General features: G+C 41.8%; 1 protein-coding gene across 1 annotated transcript; it reads left to right on the plus strand.

Annotated features, from left to right (window-relative positions):
* The first annotated feature begins 12,773 nt into the window (after positions 1-12,773).
* Positions 12,774-19,954, plus strand: opn7a (opsin 7, group member a). The gene is made up of 5 exons (XM_069684246.1): positions 12,774-12,858; positions 14,407-14,569; positions 14,870-14,997; positions 17,457-17,791; positions 19,298-19,954. Exons 1-5 carry the CDS (start codon positions 12,774-12,776, stop codon positions 19,952-19,954), a joined length of 1,368 nt encoding a protein of 455 aa, XP_069540347.1.
* Positions 19,955-20,858: the final 904 nt, after the last annotated feature.

The following is a 20,858-nucleotide window of genomic DNA, read 5'->3' on the forward strand; positions in this document are numbered from 1 at the left end:
TTTAAAAGCAAAGCCATGGCACTAATGTAAACGGCAGTGTTGCCACCTACAGGCAAAGTAGACATGCACTACCTGCTGAAAATGCCTGGTGAGACTGTGTTACTTATTTAAAAAGCTGCTAATATTCTGTCTCTATTTTACTACTTGGTTGTTCCATATATGTTTTGCTTTTTTTAAATGTCATGAACATCATCGTATCACAAATGACCTCCAGTTAGATGCGTTTGAAACTTGTTTCTGAATCATTAATGCCAATGAAGCTTGTGAAGTTAAAGGAAAACTGAATTGATACTAAAGAAACAGCACTTGGTTATCAAACAAGTGAGCATAAGTTCTAAAGGTTGTTACTTACCCACTAAACTATCTGTCAAGTAACAAGACTAGGTCAAAACCTAGTATGTGGCTGACCGCATCAGGTCAATGTGCGCAATGTGTTACAAGGACTGTCCTCATGAGGCCGATGACAACAAGTTTGAAAGCAGGCGCGCTGCGGACGTAGGTGAGGACAGCAGACGAGCAGCGGAGGAGCAGCCCCGCCTACTCCCGGAACAAAGTATCCAGAGCCGTATAGACCGAGAGTCGCGTCAGTGGAGGTCCAATATGCTCCATGATCTGCCATTGCAATGTCGCGACTCTCTCTCTATCTACAGCTGTGAAAGTACCGTCACTCAGTCAGTCAGTCACATACAGACCCGTGTGTAGGTACAAAAATGCAGTTGCAGCCCTCACTTTCGTCTGCAGGTGGCACAAGCATCAAAATTGCAGAAGTAATTACTTTCCTTACCTCAAGATGGCGCAAATCTTTAAATCTTCACCTTCACGGCAAATGTGATGCTGCTTAAATTGTTCTTGCCAGTAGGTGGGGCAGGTCGGAGTGGGTGAGGGGCAGCTCTGAGGGTCTATAATGTTGGTTAAGTTAGCTTTAAATGTTTCCAAATGCAACACCTTTTCCTCAATGTCTGAATGAATACTCTCCTGCAGGTGGCACTAGAGGTACATATCTTGATCATGGTAGCTGCTTCAACCTAAAAATGATCAGTTACCATGCTGACATTGCATCCACTATTTTCGACTAAAAACATGCAAACTTGTACTTGTACACTCTTATGTGTTCCTTTTGACCTACGTATGTGCAAAATGCAAGGAAATCAAAACTTGTGCTAAATAATCAGAATCAGAATCGGGGTTTATAACCAAGTAGGTTTACACATACAAGAAATTTGTTTTGGTGATTTTGGTGCAGAAAAATTAAAACAGAACTAGAATAAAAATAAGTAAAAGACTTAAATATAATAAAAAAAATTTTAAAAAAGGCAATAAGAATAAAAATATAAAAAGCAATACATATAAAACAAAATATGTACAACAGGTGTGATTAAAAACTGTGCAGATGTGCAGGGTATTAGTGAGTGCAACAAGCTTACAGTATAGAATGAAAAATAGTGCAGTGTACAGACAATATAAAAGTCCAGTGTGCGTTAATGTAACGCATAGTCTGATTTAAAGTCTTAACATTTGTGAAAGGTTAAGTGACTGAGGGGCTGGATGGTAGTGCATGTGAAGTGTTGGGGTGGAGGGGTGGTCGGGGGCCTTGTTGACGAGGCTGGCAGCAGAGGGGAAGAAACTGTTCTTGTGTCGGGAGGTTTTGGTCCTGAGGGACCGCAGCCTTCTTGCCAGAGGGAAGGGTCTCAAAGAGTCTGTGTCCGGGGTGAGAGGGGTCGCCTCAATTTTACCTGCCGGCCTCAGGGTCCTGGAGGTGTACAGGTCCTCGAGAGATGGCAGATTGCAGCCAATCACCCTCTCTGCAGAGCGGATGATACGCTGCAGCCTGCACTTGTCCCTGGCAGCGGCAGCAGTGTACCAGATGGTGATAGAGCAGGTGAGGATGGACTCAACGATGGCGGTGTAGAAGTGCACCATCATTGTTTTTGGCAGGTTGAACTTCTTCAGCTGCCGCAGGAAGTACATCCTCTGCTGTCCCTAGTTTGGTGATCCATCATCAGTGAGTTGCCGTCTTATACTGTAAAGCTTTTGTCATTAAAGTTAGAATTCACTGTGTCCTTGATTGTCGTGGAAGTAGGACAAAGCAGGAGGAAACATCAAACACTGCCGTCACATTCATGCAAACATTGGGTGGTTTGGTGGCGTCATATTTTAGGCCTGTGGTGATTACTTATTGATATTTCCTGGCATCTGCTTTATTTTACTTATAAGGTGGACTCATGGAATAGATGGAACTAATGGAGCTGAACTGATGCGGTCCGGGCTCTGGCCATATTTATTCTGTAGCTCACCACAAGTATGACAAGGGGCAGCAAAATTAACCCTCCAAAATGTGGCAGATTAAAGCTCAGATGTTGCATTAAGCCATGTTGCAGAGGTGGTGAGTCATAGTATATAATATACAGAAGAGGATGGCTACTTTAACAGACCTCCGTTTACTCCCCTCGCAAACTTTACTGCTAGCTGCTTTATTAGCTTAAGCTGGAAGAGGTGAGCTGCCTTCTGGCTCTTTATATGCTATCTTTGAAATATTAATAGGATATATAACTGGGGGGTTTAATTGGAAATTATTTGCTATAGGACCCTCTCCTATAATATTTACACTTCATATCTACAGGCAATTAATTATTTATGAAAGGCCCAGATTATGGAGCATGCTTGTTATAGGCTATTTAATAGAAACTTGAATGTTGCAGGTGCCCCCTGGCTGGATCCCAGGGATTTAACAGCCCATGGTGGGAGTAAGTATTCAAGTGCAAACGCACTTTTGCCTGTAGTTGCTTCAGCTACATAACTGCTTAACCCAAGGTGTTGAAATTTAATACACAAAATCAAACACACATTTTAAATGATTGACTTAAAGTGAGTAGTTTACCTTAAAAATCTGAATTATAAATGTAATATGTTGTTATTTTATGCACATTCGATTTCAGGCAGCCTTTGTGTACCTGTGTGTGTGTGGTTGGGAGACTTCCCAGAACGCAAATCCTCTCTCATTTATGCCGGATGCGGCACGGAAATCAACGAATGTTTTCTGTGCCAATCCTCGTCACAGCCAGTTAAATCTTACACAAGAACACAGGTACAAACAGGAAGAATGGATTCTACAATGCACCTTTCTGTGTAGAGTGTACATATGTTTGTAACCGCAAGTTGGGACGTAACCTGAGTCTGACATGAGACAAAAGGCCAAGCTGTTATAAAGCAAATATCATAATGTAAAAGGCAGCTGTCTTAAATGATTAGCTCATGAAACTCCTTCTTATAGAAAAACAATTTGAATTAAAATGAAATGTGTGATCTGGTTCCGCAGTGTTTGCACACAGTGAGCAGTGTGACCAGCTGTGCTGTGGCTGATCAGTCCTGCTGTGAGTGTTTCAACACAGCGAGGCTCCAGCTTGTCCACCACCTCATGAATAACAAGTTCTTTCTCCATTGATCTCGTGATCACAAGCTGCCTCTGTGTGTACATCTCTCCTGCAATCATATTTCCTAGTTTACATATAGATTAGAAACCATGTAGCATACATTATGGGCATAGAGGGTGTTTGGTGCAATGGATTGTTAGATAACCTGCCAATGCAACATGATTATAGTCGTCAGGTTAGAGTCTCTATTTAAAGCAATGTTATCATACTTTTTAATTTAACTTTGTAATTTGGTTTATGAGAATTGTTCTGTAACGGTGCATTTTTTCTTACCTGTCTGTAGTTTCTGTTCCATCACCAGCAGAGTCACAGCACCATCCACGGTCCAGGAAGATAACAGAAAGTTAAGCCCCGACATGAGAGAGAGGATCCAAGTATTGGGTCCAACGCCAAACTTAATAATGCTGCCTAAATGATGGTTATGTAAATGGGATATGCAATTATACTATACTGCTAACTAAATGTAGTGAGTATAGTTTAAAATAATGCCTTCAAATCCACCCATCCATTATCTAATCTGCTTATCCTGTTCAGGATTGTGGAAGTTACATGTGGATAGAAGTTACCGACGGAGCATAGCATCGCGCCGGAAAGGGGTAGGAGATTAACTAGTTGACCCGGGTTTTGTGTTCCCATCAATGCCGATCGGAGCTGAGGCGATAATTACCCGGGTCTACTGCATCGATTGATTGTAGCCTTTCCCATTAAGCAAAAAAGCTGGGTGTTAGCGGGATTTTTGAACAGTAGGAAAGCGGCTACAGAGACAGACAACCTTTCGGGCAAATTTAGAGTCATCAGTGAAGCTAACGAGCATGTCTTTGGACTGTGGGAGGAAGCCGGAGTACCCGGAGGGAACCCACGCATGCACAGGGAGAACATGTAAACTCCACACAGAAAGGCCCCGTACGGTATTCATACCAGGCACCTTCGAGCTTTGAGGTGACTTTGCTAACCATTGCACCATCGTGCAGCCTTCAAATCAAATCTATTCGACAAAAACACCTGATTTCTCCATTGTTTAAATCTGCATGTTCCGTGAGCAACTGTGCTTTTATTTTGAAAGTTGAGGTTTTTCAACTAATCTTCTCTTGTATTCAAGACAGAGCAAAAAAAGAGAATACATGAAACAAGTAGAAGAGGCGAATAACTTAAATCAATTAAATGAGGCTTGGGAGGTTGAGCGGGTGGTCCACTATTCAGAATATTGGTGGTTTCATCCCCGGCATACATCCACATAACGAAGAGTCCTTGGTCTCTTCTGTTATTTGTGCACATTTAGTTTTAATAGAATGAGCTGACCAGTGTTCCCTCCTCATGCTCTTGTTAGTTAACACATGTAATTACCACCAGATTACACGGTCACTACAAGTGACTTCCCTGATCTACTACAAACATTGAGTGCTTACAGCTAATCTCTCTTCAAAGCAGTTGAAAAGGATGAATACAGTGATCTTACATGTGAGGTGATAATGTTTATTCTACCTGCCTGCTAAGGGCCAGAGGGCCTACAGCATAATGTCACTTTAAAGTGTAAAGCTGAATGAGACCGTCTCACCTCACAGGGCTGACTGTGATTGGAAATCAATGGTGCTGGGCATGCAGGTAAAAGCAAATCCACAGAAGCATTAAGGACAGCCTTTGATTTTTGTGTGTGAGCTACTTACTCTTTAAACAAGTGAATATAACACTTAAAAGCACAGTTTGCTGTGTCCTTTAATCCAGTGGTTCTCGACTGGTCTAGCCTCAGGACCCACCACCATCTCCTTAATGACAAATCGCCGCCCAAATTTCTGAAATTTTCAACCGACCTGAGACGGACGAAGTTTGTCTACATCACAAAACACCACGGTACAATAGTCAACCATAATGACCAGCATGTAGCAGTGCATGGAAAATATTCCCTCTACAATTCATTCAATTAGCAGCCTTTTTTCAACAGAAATAGATTAAAAAATACAACGTAAATGCAACTACTGTCGGGCTCAAGAATGTAGCTATCAGTGGATACAAGGAGTGTGACTAAACTACACCTCTACTAACCCATGTCCTTCAAAATAAAAGCGCAGCATCGACTTTTTGCCACCAATTTATTTCTTTTCAAGCACACACCACTGAAAACAGCTCTGACCCACTTTTGGGTCCCGACCATAGACTGTATAAAAAGATGGACGACATGACAGTTCCCTAAAAGTGAAGCCAAAACATTTCGGGCGCCCCCTGCTGACTGGCTGCAGTATAGGTCATAAAGCCCGCCTCCTCCATTTTAACAGATGGGACATGGGTCAAACTGTAAAATCAAAATACATGCCCGATAAATTTTTCTCAAACATGGTTTCTGTCATTATAGTTAGTTCTTATCATGCTGATTTACGTCCAAGTGTTCATTTTTCTGACAAGTTTATTTTTAATGAGTTATTTGATGCTGTCAAAATGATGATTGACAGCTCTGTTGACAAATTCGGCTCCTGCAGCCGATCAGTTCCGGGTGAGCAGAGCGGAGGACGATCTGCGAGTGGAAACGTAACTAAAACAATCACTACAGTCACTGAAGTTTCCACACAACTGTGAACGTTAACCTCAGACCACCACAGAGAAGCTATTCTGCTGTTAAACACGCCGGCGTGCGGGATCCTTGCTGTTTTTTCGGTAAGTGGCTACAGCCGCTTCACTCGCCGATCTCTACTGCGCAGTCTCTGGCTCCATATGACGTCACCATCGCAAGAAGCCAGCGCTTATCAACAGGGGCTATTTTGGCATCAATTTTGTACAATGGGAGCAGATGGAGACGCGTTGCCATAAATATATACAGTCATTGGTCTCGAACCACCAGTTGAGAACCATGGCTTTAAAACACAGTGTCAGCCTACTGATGCTTTCAAAACAATAGCACAAACAAATTGCTCATTTACACGAGGCAAACAGCATGACAGTCAGGTTGGAAATCAGGGGGTGATCGCTGATCGATTGCCATGAAATTTGGTGGTACCCCTGCAATGTCTAGACTTTAGTGATGCCTTCACTTAGCCTCTGGCAACAACGTAAGGTTGAGGCATGTACAAGTAACACATCTAGACAAATATTTGATAGATCACTCATGGAGTTTGGTACACACATTTAGGTCCCCCATCAGAATGAACAGTTATAACTTTGTTCAATCCCAAATAAATCCAATCAAATTATATTCCCATCACTGTTAGCTAAAATGTTGTTTAGCGCTAAAGTAACAAAATGTTTGCTAGCTAAAAATCTAAGACTTTAAGTGGTACGTTGTTAAACAGGGTTAACATTATAGGCTACACGCTAAACATCAACATGCTAGCTTTTTCATTATGTCTTATGTTAGCATTTAGCTCAAAGTGACGCTCACTAGAAAAGCCTCACAGAGCGGTTGGCATAGCTGCACACTTAGCCCTGCTGCCTCCACTGTTAAGAAAATGTTGTCTTATCTTAAAGTAGTTGTGTTCTTTATCAAAAGTTTTATTTGGTCATTCAGCTGCTGTTTAACATCACGTTTTATTTACTAATTGTTCTTTAATCGCACTTAATCCAATGTGTGACAGCATCTTCCTCTGAGGATTAGCGGTAGCCTAAAGCTAATGGATGGATTCATGGATGATTGATTGTTTTTTGTGCCATTACCCCTTTCGGACAAAACAAGATGGCTGGAACTGGATCATATGGTGTTTGTTCGTGTGTCTTAAGTTACCCTATTCTATTGATTCCAACACATGAATGGGGAGCCATTAAACGATTGCCCCCTAGTGTGGATCGGCCTACACACTCTACATGCTATATTCCTCAAGAAGCCACGGTTATTTCAGCAGATCTGCCCCTGGCTCTTTAGTTGAGCACATGGCAGCGAGACTGAGAGTCTTATTCATTTACTGCACAGTTCACATTAAACTTTGACTCTGGGGCACGGAAGAGAGGAAATAGGCCTACATACAGGAATAATTCAGCTGTGGCCACACTGCGTTTAATGATATGAAGAATATGAAACATAGCAGAAGACTGTGTGGTAATACATAAAATGACTAAATCTGCTATTCTTTAGAAAAAGCATGATTCTTCTTCTTCTTCATAATCCTCTGTAGTCATAGCTTTACAGGCGGCTGCAGCTTTTCTTTGTGAGCCAAAGTGTCCGTTAAACGCCTTTTCTGTATTCCCATCAGCCCACTTTGATGTCCCCGCTGTGTTTTATCTTATCAGGAACATTCATTTCTGTCTACCCCTCTGTAGCCATTACAATTAATTCTTCGACATCAACATTACACCTCCAATACAGCTTTCATCTCAGGCTTTTGGCTCAATCTGTTCCAGCCTCGTGTTGGTTTGCGTGTGTGCGGACTCACACGGAAATATTTCAACTGTGTGTAATTCTTTTGAAGATAATTCCTGCTTTCAAGGTGTGACAAACCGGATTGTTTCCCTTTTTGCATTTCCTGAGACGAACTCAAAATTAATTTTCAATAGTCGCCATATGTGCCTTTGACTCACAGTCATTGATTTCATTTGGTTTAGTGTGGGATATTCAACATCAGGTTGTAGTAAAAAGCAGCACGACTGACTGTCTCAAAGAGTAAGTATAGAAAGTGATGTTTACAGGGCTGAAAGTGACACTCATCTCATTAAAGCACCACGTTGCTGAAACACTAAGGATTCACATTTAACCATCTCAACGCTGCCACCCTTCGGCGCATTCATAATTACAAACCCATGTTTGTGAAATGGGATTACTCAAATCAATTTCAATTCCAGTAATAAAGACCCCAAGGTCTCCAAAGAGGATATACTGTGTTTCAGCGTTTCATGCAGGATTGCAGAAAACAGAGCCCTGTCGTGTGACGGTATTTGGACTTTCTCACACTCTTCTTTTGTGGATTTTGTGCTTCACGTTAAGCAATGACTATAAGGTAACTGTGTTAACTTCCAGCTTTAACATTTAATGTGAACAATACAGATGTGAACATCCCCTGACTCACTTGAACACCCTTAAACACTTTTAAGCAACTTTGTCGACTTTGGTCAAGAGTAAGCTAGATGTGCAAATATCTTACCAGAGAGCATCAAGCCACAAACATGCGAACACTGACTCACTAATGGTGCAGAACGAGGTCCCAAGAGAGCGCAGTGTGGAGTTGTTATTGTTGCACATGATGTGATGAAATGAGTAGATTCTAAACATTATTTACGGTATATTTAAAGGGATAGTTCAGGGTTTTTTTTATGTGAGGTTGTATGAGGTACTTACCAATAGTAAGTGTACTTTGTACAGTAGATAACAGTCAGCACGGCCCCTGTTAGGAGAAGCCAGGAGTTCCTACATGGAAGCCAACATAAGCACCACTGCACACGAGTACCACCTACTTTAGCCACAAGAGTCCTACAAATAAACAAGCATTTCAGTTAAAGGGTACGCTGTATTTTTTGTCTTTTTGTCACTGCTTCACATTGACGTTAGACAGCCCCTTCTGACGGCACTATGCCTCACTCTGCACGGCCCTGTATACCTTTGCATGCAGCGGTATCAGAACAGCTTTTTGGGTCAGTGGTTTGTAGAAGAGACAACAAATAAAAGACAATACACTTTTATGGAAACGACGAAATGCGTGTGTCTCTATTCATGTTAAAGAGTCTTGGCATAGACAAAATTAGACCGGGCAGATTATAAACAAAGAGTAGACAACGTACGTGAACAGGTTAAAAATGTACGATCAAGCATCCAAACTCATACATCACTGGATCAGATGGAAGCAGGCAAGAATCTTGGCATGGTCTTGAGTAAGAGCGGCGTTAACATAGGTGGCTACGTGCAGTCTGCTGGAGGTGTCCAGGGCTATTTGTTGTCCATCATTTTAGTCCGTCAGCTGTAAATGTCGTTGCAATCTAAACGTGGTGGAAGGACCAGTCCAAAAATGTTGCTGTCCATTCTTATAATCTTGTTCAGAGGACTGAGGTGGATGCGGCTCAAGGTTCTGAACCAGGCTGTTATGATGAAGTAATGATGGATTCAACAAAGCACCTGTAAGAAGGCTGGGATGGGGATAGTTTGAGTGGAGCGAATTGACTGTTAATTCTAACCACTTCCTGTTACCCCTACAAAATCAAAAAACCCAGAGAATGATGTGAATTTATACCCATCGAGAGCGTCTCGAGGATGGGTATTAGCACTGTGCAACTGTGTCAGAGCGCCATGCTGTTTGAATGCAAACTGGGGAGGGTCAAAGCCTCATTATCAGAGATGGTAACGCTACAAAACTGAGGTGTTAACACGGGTGGAAAATATAATGTTTATCTACTTTCAAAGGTATTTAGGAGAAATTTGATGGGAAATCCCAAAGCTGCAGTCATAATGGAAACATAATTGAAAAAGGCTTAACGATTACACCAGAGATTTCTGCTTGTCTTTATTTTTAACTGTAATTTCTGTATGCCATCAGCAGCTGCTTTCATCTGATTTCAGACCACAGACAAAGTGTTCAGTGTCCTAAATATTTAGTTTTTCTCTCCGTTTTCAAGTTATCATGAGTCACAAAAATGTATAGCAGCACTAAATATAAAATGCAAATGAAACGGTGAAAGAAATCACTAAGGGAACAGTTTGTAGAAGCATCTGGAGCAGTTATGAAGGTGCTGGGGTCGGAGTAGTTTTTGTGCTCATGCATCGCTATATGAGTTTTCTAACAATATGACGCTTTGAAGAACACTTAACACTCAATAACAAATTCTTTCTTTAAGAGTAAAGGAAATGCAGATATACTTTCAGGCACGAGGGCATTTCACCACTGCTATTCAATTTAAGACCCCAGTAGATAAACCTACGTGAATGTATGCAGCCTATGTGAGCGTGCGTTAATGAACTCAGGACGTCATGTAGGCTAATTGACTGCAGCGGCTCATTCATAGTGAAGCCTCGTGCTGCTCCAGCCACACAGACGTACAGCGATACTGTATCCAGTCTGACTCTGACAGCGGAGTGGTCGCTTTTAAGATTCACCTGGCGCGGACAACAGTCAAGAGTGGAGCGGTTAAAAAGTCAGTTTGAACATTTACTGGGAGCTTACATTCACGAGAGGACGCGGGTTTTACACTTATTCTCCGAGGTAAGCTAACTTTATTTGTCATCAGAAACTCAAATCAGAGTGGCCGTTTAAGTAAGTGACGTGACTTATTTATGAGACGAATTAAAATATGCTTTTATTTATTGTGATCTGTCAGATGGGCTGCTACTCTTTGTTTATCCTCATCGTAAAACTGCGTTAGTTTTCGGCTTTGGAATTTGTTTTCATTAGCCTATTATCGGTTGTTTGTGTTTCATTTTTTTATTTTATTTGACAAGAATACATACCTAGGATGCAGTATAATAATTGTTAGAATAAATTCATATATTTATAAAGCGATTTCTAGACCCAAAATGCTACATAAAGATAGTGACACAGAAGAAAAAAAAACAGTGGAGCACCAAGGTTGAGACAGTGGTAGATACAAAAAGTAAATAAATAAATAAAAAGAAGAATTATAAGTGTCTGTATTGTCAGTCTACTATAAGCAGGGGTGATCACAAGAGGAGGACTTGGAGCCCACAGCAAACACACCCATATCACATTTCTATTTATTTTACCTTAAACATTAGAAGTCTTCTTAAAGTTATGCCCCTAAGCTAACAAGTCGAAACATTTATTTTCACAACTTAAGCGTGAAAAGTGGAAAAAAAAAGTGAGAAGAATGTTTTAGAAGACTTTTAATTCTTACTGTCTGTTTTAGTTTCACTTGTGTTTGTCACACTTGACAAACCAAAAAACCCCATGACGCATGTCATGTGCATAAGGAAGAGTTTGTCTAGCAAGGCACTGCAGTGTCACTAGTGAAGCTTTGAGTGTAGAGAGACAATAAGAGGAGCAACAGGTGGACTGAGTCAGAAAATAACACAAGCATGCACACAGACATGTCAGTTGTTGAATGACAATAGCATAGAATAAACCTTGTCACAAATTCTTCTGTATATAGTTCAATGTTGGATTAATTCAAGTATTGCATTATAAAGGAGACTTTTCTGAATGAGCTGTGGACAATTGTGCATTGTGAGGGATAACACCGGCTAGGGCTGGGCGATACGGCCAAAATCCTATATCACAATAAAGGATTTTTCATACCTCGATAACGATGTATGTTTTCTGGTAATTTAACAAATAAGTCGTCTATATGAAATAAACACATAGTAAAGCCTATTTTTTTGATAATCCTGTGTGAATTAAATACTTGACAAATAAGAGTGCTGAGTTTCCGTTTCCCTCTATGGTTCGCTCCAGGTTCACTTCCACGTGCAAGGCTTAGAACTTCAAGTGCTATCGTAAAAATCGCCGTAAAGCAGTTCGGCTGCTGGTTTTGTGACATCACGATAGAGACGATACAGAAAAGCCCTAATGCAGGCATGTATCTTAATAATAACATGTCGTGAATACTTAGTGTGCGCATGTATAAGTCAAGTTTTAAAAAAGTTCTTATAGTGCTTAAGTATTAACTCTATAAAAGTTTGTAGTCTGAATACTTATGTGCAGCAAAACATGGTTTCTAAACTTTCTAATAAAAGAACGACAAATGCCAGGATGTGAATTCAGATAAGAGCACACAAATACCAGAAGAATTCAGGTTTATGATAATTCAGTAATGCGGTTAACCACAGGAAGAGCACATTAGGATGTGGAGAGGTGTTTGCCTATAATTAAACCAATTGGTAATTGACCCTCATGTCATCCATTGATCTATGTCTGTCAGTCACTTTCTGACTTCTGAAGCAGAATAAAAACATGGGAATGGATCAACGTTAATGATGCGATCACATGGGAAGCCTAAGAACATGCATATGTATCTGTGTTGAAAAGGTTTCTTACCGTCACTGGATCAAAGCTTAAAGCTATAAACCTACTTTCACATATCTCCACGAGAATCTTTTTTCAGTGTGTACCTGAAAGGTCACAATTAAAGAGAATAATTACATATAAGGTTATAACCTCATATTTCTCATGTTAATCGGCACCACAGTGACTAAACGCACCTTCACCTGGTTTGGTTTTAATGTTAGGTGCATGCAGGATACCGGGTGATCTGAGGGATCTGACTGGGCTGTAGAGAGATATTGGGGTGCCATTTAAAGCTTTGTAAACAAGGAGTACTTTAAAGTCGATTCTGTGCTGGACTGGAAGATGTTTCAGTACAGGTGTTATGTGTTCCATTAAGTCTCATCACTGACGCCGTGAAGTCACTTCTACAAACTCAGACTCAGGCTGCAGCCTGCAGTGTTAAATGATTTGTATTGTAATTTGTTGTTTCATCACTCTTTAGATGGCGCTGTTAGAAGACCTTGCATATCACTCCAACATACCTGTATCACTGGATATAACAGTGGCGGTGGTCTACTCCATATTCGGTGAGTAAACCTTCAGAAATTCAAACCCACTTGGTCCCTTATTTAATTCCTAAACAGACAATAAGGAGTGAAACACACGTATGATGCTGTCAATTATGAGTTTTCTACTCCTTCTGCTCAGGGTGAAATGAGTAACAGCATGAAGCGAGAGATCCCGCTGTGAAGCCTGGGAGCACATTTACTTAGTATATCTGACTGTGTTACTAAGTTATAGGCACTCCACTTCCACCTGCATGATAGCAGCTGTGTGTATTGCTTTCATGTTGTACGGCTGCTAGTGCTTACGCTGTAGGCCTATCTGTGTTTGTAGCACATAAGGGTCTGAAAACTTTCATATCAGTCTTTGATTTAGGCGGCATTACTGGAGAATCCTTACATGTAATGCTGTCGTGTGCTGCACACTGTTAGAAACTGTTGATGTCCTTCTTTAATGATTATTTCCTGGTTGCTCATTTGGCTCTAGAGTGGTAACAGCATGACGCCATTGTGATTGAGTTTTTGCCGCTATTTAACTTGTTTGTGACCTGTGACGTTGTCCCTGTGTTATGCTTTAACTGCGACCCGAATTAGGGATCACCTAGCATTGGATCGTACGGAAGCCCTAAGCGGACATGCATACATTCTACATACTCCAGTAGTAGTAGTAATTTTTTTGATAATAAAGCTTGTTTTTTCATGATAACTGGAAAGTTTTCTGGCGATCTAGAAAACAAAACAACAGTCCGGTCGCTTTAATATTACAGACGACAACATGCCATGCTGCCATTGCCCACACTAATGCCGTAAGTTACGCCTATTTCTATGTTTGTTTTGTGCTTTTGCAGTTATGATTATCTGACGTTACGGTGGTGCAGGGTTGTTATATCGAGAGAAAGAGAATAATAATTCGAGATCTCGAGAAAACAGCTGGAAATGACTAGAGATAGACCGATATGTTTTTTTCAGGGCCAATACCGATACTGATTATTAGTAGTCAAGGAGGCCGATAACCGATATTTGAAGCCGATATTCATTTGCAGTAAAAGTGAAAATATTGGCGTCAAAATTTTGAATAATACAAACTCCAACACTTAACTTTGTTTAAATGCCTTTAAGCATATGCATCTGAGCCAAAATAACCCAGTTTTAAATTGATCTCTTATCGGTGGTCGGATTAAAAAAAAAAAAAAAGGCTGATGCCGATATGCGTCAAAATGCCGATAATCAGTCTATCCCTAGAAAATTAATTAGTTATCACAGAAAAACAGAGTAAGTTAAAATGTATGGATGCATGTCTGCTTAGGGCCTCCGTAGAATGGCACTACGGGTGATTAGATAACCACCGTTTTACTCACGAGACTGCTGGCATATGAAAAGTCACCTATTTATACTCTAGCTCTCCTGGCATTGTGGTCATTTAAAAATAATCGCCCTGTTGCATTAAGGTTCATTTCTCAACTAGTGATTAAAACACAAAGTCTGATTCTGACAAGTTCGTCGATCACCGGCCTTGTGGCTCACAATCAACAATCATTCATGTTCAGGGGTTTTGTTCTTGTTTTCCTGCAGGAGTGTGTTCAGTGTTTGGAAACAGCACGTTACTGTATGTCTCCTACAAGAAAAAGCACCTCCTGAAACCTGCAGAGTACTTCATCATCAACCTAGCTGTTAGTGACCTGGGCCTGACTCTATCCCTTTACCCCATGGCAATAACTTCGAGCCTCTACCACAGGTACAACACTTGGCATCTAATCCAGCAAACAAAGACAAGGTCGTTTTTTCGCACTACCAGGAAATGGAAAACTTTCATGTGCTATAGGGGAGATTGTTTTTAAATCAGACTCCATTTCATATTTTATTTGACTATATATTTGGTTAGCAGTGTGATTGCTTGTGAGTTTATGGATATTGGGTGTCAAGCTCATGCTAGTATCTTCTTTCCCCTTTCTCACCCTCTCCCTCATTGATCTTTCTGTCTCTGCTTTGCACTGTCCTCTTCCACTTTCTCACACCCCCTCGCCCTCCCACGCAGGTGGCTGTATGGGAAAACAGTGTGCTCCATATACGCTTTCTGTGGCATGTTGTTTGGCATCTGCAGTCTGACCACGCTTACCCTCCTAAGCATGGTGTGCTTTGTAAAAGTATGTTATCCGCTCTATGGTAAGTCTTCAAAGAAGCTATTTTTGCCCACTGAAATGACAAAGGGATTAACCATCACATCCCTAAGTGGCTGATTGTTGATTTATCTGTGGAAGGAAACGAAATGATAATCCCGCCACGAAGCGCTGCACATTAGCCTTTCTTTGAAGACTGACGAGTCCACGGGCTGCACTCAATGAGAATTACTTGTGATGTTGGTTAATGCAGTGCAATGGGGCCTTTAGTTGAACTCGAGAAATCGTGTCTTCCCAGGATGTGTCACATAAGGGTTTCTGAGCAGAACTTTCCGTAAGAGGCACTTCGTTACAGAAAATGTATGTGATTTGTTTTGCCAATTGATCAGCTATTCTAGATTATCTTTGACATGTGGTTCCACAAAAATATATGCTCCCATGTATCTTAATATCTCATTCTGGTATTTCACCCCCTGCACATTAACAAAAGCACTTACTCCATTACGACTTTCTGATGGTCAAAATGTCAGAGTGTATTTTGGGATGACGTCACATGGCTCATCATTCAGTCCCGTCTTCCTGCTTCTAAGGCCTTATCTTTCACCTGCTCAACCTGCAGCCACTAATCTACTCTTACCTGAGCTAGCTAATCAATCATCAATCCAGGTAATCGCCTGTGTTCCCTTAGCACTCACACAAATGGATACAACCGTCAAGCTGCTTCTCGTCATGCAAAAAGGCGATTCTCGAACTTGTCTTTATATCTGCAGTTACAAAATATTGACGAGGTTGCATCTGACTGGAACATGTCCAGGCCACAGGTGAAAACCCTGGTGACCTTCCTCCATCCTTTGATCCTTTGTACGTTGATGTGTCAAGCCGAGAAGAATAACCGTAATACATCTCCTGGAGGGAGAATCCATCAGGGACGCTCAATCAGAGATCATCTTTCTTTGATCCTAAAGGTAGGGAGAAGCAAGAACGACATGCATGCTGCCCATGAAGCCATTAGAAGCGACCTACACCATCTAGTATTGTGAGCCAAGTCGTTTAGATAACACGCTCCAACCTCTGAAGCCGGTCGATCGATTGACATAGCTTATGAGTTTTTCTCACTTTGGTCGTGAGAGCTCTTGTAATTTGTATTTTGTAAGGAAAGAAAACTGAATGCAGTCTGAAACAATCCAACACTAAGACACTATGATTCTTTTCTTGAGTTACATCATGTTCTTTCAAAAAGGGAAAACTTCATCCAGCCTTGAAGAATCTGACATTCAGTGAAAATGGAGTAAGTACTTCTTGTGAAGAGGGGAATGCCATGGCAGCCGATAAGGGCAAACGGGCTGCAAAGGCCCGTAAGAATTCCATTAGGAGAAACCAGCAGCATACTCAGAAACGATGCAAATTAACTGACGACACAGCAAAAAATACAACTGTATGACTTGTACAAAACCCCACAAAACTTCAGTCTCTGATTTGCTGAATTTACATAATATTTTATGGAGAATTGTTTTTTGCCCACTCCGGGCGCTCTGAGCATCATGGGAGTATTTAGCCCTTTTCCCATTGGTCAAAAAACCCGCTAACACCCGGCTTTTTTGCTTAGTCGTAGTCTTAGGCTTCAATCGGCATTCAGACCCGGGTCAAATGACTCTGCAGTAGACCCGGGTAATTATCGCCTCGGCTCCGATCGGCATTGATGGGAACGCAATCTTTGCCCCCTTTCCAGCGCGATGCTACGCTCTGTCGGTAACTTCTGCGACTTCTGGTCATCTCAGCTAGAAATTCCGCCCGTCTCCGTCCAAGCAGCGCTCGAACATCGTTCCAAATTTGTCGGCGCCGAGTTTGATAAACAGACTGAATGAGTAATAGATACAATAAAGACCTAACCACCGTAACCTAACCCTGTCTCCGGCGCGTTTGTGATGTCAGAACGGTGACGCAGCAGAAAAGAGACCAAAAGCAGTATACTCCACTGGCAATGGGAAAAGAGACATTCAGCATCTATAAACAGGTCTTTCAGTGGGAAAGGGGTATTTGTGTTGTCAGCTCTTGCTAGCATAGCCTGTGGGCAGTTGGGGGCTCATTTAGGAATGATGGCAGAGTTTGACGACAGAAAGTATTGTTCACGTTAAAGTGCCTTTTACCAGGACTCTCACACCAGGGGTGAGCAAGACACAGTGGAGATGGGAGAGGAGTGAGAGGGATGTTGGGTATCAGGTAGTGCCTACCTTTGAGGCTTAAGCTGGGGTTTCAGTGGGGTCAGCTCTGGGGGGCAAGGGGCCAAACCCAGCAGGAAAACTACAGGCCTGTTTTCCTTCAGGCCTGGCTGTGTGCCCCTGTAGTGCTGAGAACTTGCGTCACCAAAATCTGGTTCCACTCATTTCTGTCACCTTATTATTTGTAGCAAAAATTAAAACTTTTATGGCAATCAATAATAAATAATTGTACCAGAATCTTCTAACTGCAGAAATAATACAAAATAGATTTGATGTGTTTTCACAGGGAACAGGTTTAACTCGGCTCACGGCCGATTGCTCATTGCCTGCGCTTGGATCTATGCCCTGCTGTTTGCCTGCTCCCCACTGGCCCACTGGGGGAAATATGGACCTGAGCCTTATGGCACGGCCTGTTGCATTGACTGGCGCCTGTCCAATCAGCACGCCACAGCACGCTCATTCACCGTGGCACTGTTCATCTTCTGCTACATCCTTCCATGCTGTGTTATTGTAGTATCCTACACAGGTATTCTGGTCACAGTGCATGCATCCCGTAAGAACATGGAGCAGCATGCGCCGAGGCAAACCCACATGAGCAGCATCCAGACAATAATTGTTAAGGTAAGAGGAAAAGACAAACACGAGCTGTAACCTGCATCCTGCCAGGGGAATCATTCCAGCTACAGTCTAAATTCGGAGTACAGACTTTGAAACAACATGTTCTCAAAGGAATCCTTCTATCAAGAAAGACATTTGTGAGCAGTGTATTCCTGTTTCGCTTCTTCTCTTTTCACTCTCTGAACCTCTTTTGACAACCCTAATCTAAAGCACCTCTCTACTGCATGCTGATCAATTAAAACCAAACTGACACAACGTGGTTATGCAAATGTGTACACATGTTGGTGGGGTAGTGGGGTAAATTATCAAAGCACTTCCTCAGAGACAAGAGTCCTCTGGAGAGCTCCTCACTCATCCATTTGTTGTAGAAATTGGCTGCGACCTCAAAAGGTCCTCCAGTGATGCAGCTTTTCATTAGTAGGAATTGGCTCTGGCTGTACTGTGATGGATGATGGGTACTGCTTCTGTTGCCTTTGCTGATAAATGGTAATCATCATAACCTCCTTTTCAAATAACAGATTCATACAAAAAAAAAGGCCTTGCAAAAATGCATTTTACACCATAAAGCATCTGAATGATGCTGGTGTTGGTTAATTAAGGGGGCTTTCACATTAGAGACTCGGGCACGGTTCATCGTCCACTTGAAAAGGTGGTCTCGGGTACGGTTCATGTGCACTTGGGGACAGTACGCATCAGGTGTGAAAAGCGACTGTACCAAACCGCAGAAGTGGACTGCTTTTTATAATGTCTCCTCCGAAATCCACGTATACGCACAGCACCGCCGATCTCATCCTCTGAACTGCACGGGCATACCGTAGGAATGTAGGTGAGAGGGTCGTTCTTGAGATTTGTGATTTTGATAGAAAATATGAATAATAGCAGGCATAGTGAGAAGGTTTCCGACACTGGAACGACAACATAAACAATGTTAGGTAGTTGATGATACTCTTCTTCTTCTCCATGTTTTTGAGGTGCATTACTGCCACCTTCTGCTCCGGAGTCCTACCACAAGTGTACTCGGGTACGGTACGAAGCAATTGTACCTTATGTGAAAACGTCCTAACCTTTCGGGCTTTTTTTTGCGTTTAAAGAATGAGCCTGGTGATATTATATATTTTCCTTATTATCATGAAAAACAACAGAAAGATCAAAATAAACACTGAATTGATCCGACTAACAGGTATCATTTGGCTAGCCAAAATGCAGACATAGCTTTTATGTCTATGCCATGGACCTCCATTGTTGGCCTTTAGAAACCCATTATTGAGCTACACTGTTGCACTGGGATTTATTTTGGGTTAGTTCCACATATATCATCCTGCTGCTGTAAATAATGACTAAATATTAAGACCAAATATTAAGAGTTGAAAATAGTCCCCAGGAAATTGACGATTTAAACTAGGGAGCTTTGGGTTGAAAGTATGTAGTGATGTTCTACACATGCTTTTGGTGTTTTCTTGGGTAGTATATCACTGACACTTTTTTCCCATGTGCTCTTTTTCCTGCTAGCTAAGTGTTGCTGTCTGCATCGGATTCTTTGCTGCATGGAGTCCATATGCCGTGGTTTCCATGTGGGCGGCCTTTGGACACATTGAGAACATCCCTCCTCTGGCGTTTGCCTTGCCAGCCTTGTTTGCCAAGTCCTCCACCATCTACAACCCGATCATCTACTTAATGCTGAGGCCGAACTTCCGCAGGGTAATGCGCAGGGACCTGACCACCCTATGCTACAGCTGCCTGAAGGGCTGCCGTTGCTCCGAGGGACCTCCTAAGTGCTGCTCCAAGCCAGAGATCAGGGTCAGACTTCGCACAATCCACAGACAGACCAACCGATTCCCCTCTGCTCAACCTCCAATGGAAGCGTTAAAGGACCACAGCTGTGAGAAGTGCAAGGATGCCTTTGAATGCTTCAGACACTACCCTCAAATGTGCGGTGTTACTAACCCGGCTGTCAACGGAGACTCGTCTAAGGATCAAGACAGTCCTGTTCCCCAAACACATGAGCAGAAGACTCAAAGCGGGGGGCACAAGAAGTCTCTGCTGGCCACCATGTGTGCGAAAAGAACTTCAGAAATAGACAACTTCCATATTAATCTAGAGATGGTGCCAGGGCATGCGAAAGTGGCTTGGCCCCGAAATGTCTCTTCGTGTCTGTTTACAGAATAACTCTGGACATATTCTGCAGGTTGTGTTCTTTCAGATGTGATGATCTTGTTCAGGAATGTGCCATATGCAAATTGTTTGCTTATTTATTTTTGTCACCCACTGTGCTTTACTTTTACTAATGTGTCAGAAAAGCTTTTATGTTAAATTCAGACAGTTTTTTTATTTGCAAAGTATTTTAAACCCGTAAAATTCAGAATACAAGTTGCACCGGAATATAAGACGTAGTGTGTTTTGGGGGGTAACCCAGAGGAAAAAGGAAAAAGGTTTTCTGTAGCTATTTATTAATAAAAACATGTATACAAATTATTTCCCCAAAACACTATTTCGATTTGTTGTCATTTAAAGCACATTCAAAAAACACCATTTTAGCCATGTCGGTGCTGTAGCGAGCGGTAGCTGGCAGCCTACGGTAACGTTGATTGTTGCGAGGGTGGCAGCTGCACTGGCGATCATGACAGAGCATGTCTGTGTTAACAACCAAGTTAGCTTAAAACAGCGAGGAAAACAAACAGCACTGCGGCATATTGTAAATAGGAGACGTAGTGGCTTGGACCCGGAAAGAGTTTAATGCGGAGATGTGATGTCACCACTTAGCAACCGACAAATTACCTAGATTATAGCGCCATCATCTGGGTAAAGTACCGTAAGGCAATAACATACCTCTCTCTGCATTTTATATTGGTACATGGTCGCACCGGTATATAGGACACAGCCCACTTTTTAGATGAAAAAAAAAGTATTAAATGTGCGTCTTTTACACCAAATTTTACGGTATGTTGATTTGGTAGTATTTGCACTTCATGCGCCCCTAAAATGCAACTAACATTTCTATTTACATCACCTCAATCATAAAGCACTAATGGCAGCGTCATCTAGATCTATTATACGAGTATTACCTCAGCAA

The sequence above is a fragment of the Semicossyphus pulcher genome, unplaced genomic scaffold (genome assembly GCF_022749685.1).
Source record: "Semicossyphus pulcher isolate SPU_LCO1_2020_fin unplaced genomic scaffold, fSemPul1.0.p SCAF_7, whole genome shotgun sequence".
NCBI lineage: Eukaryota > Metazoa > Chordata > Actinopteri > Labriformes > Labridae > Semicossyphus > Semicossyphus pulcher.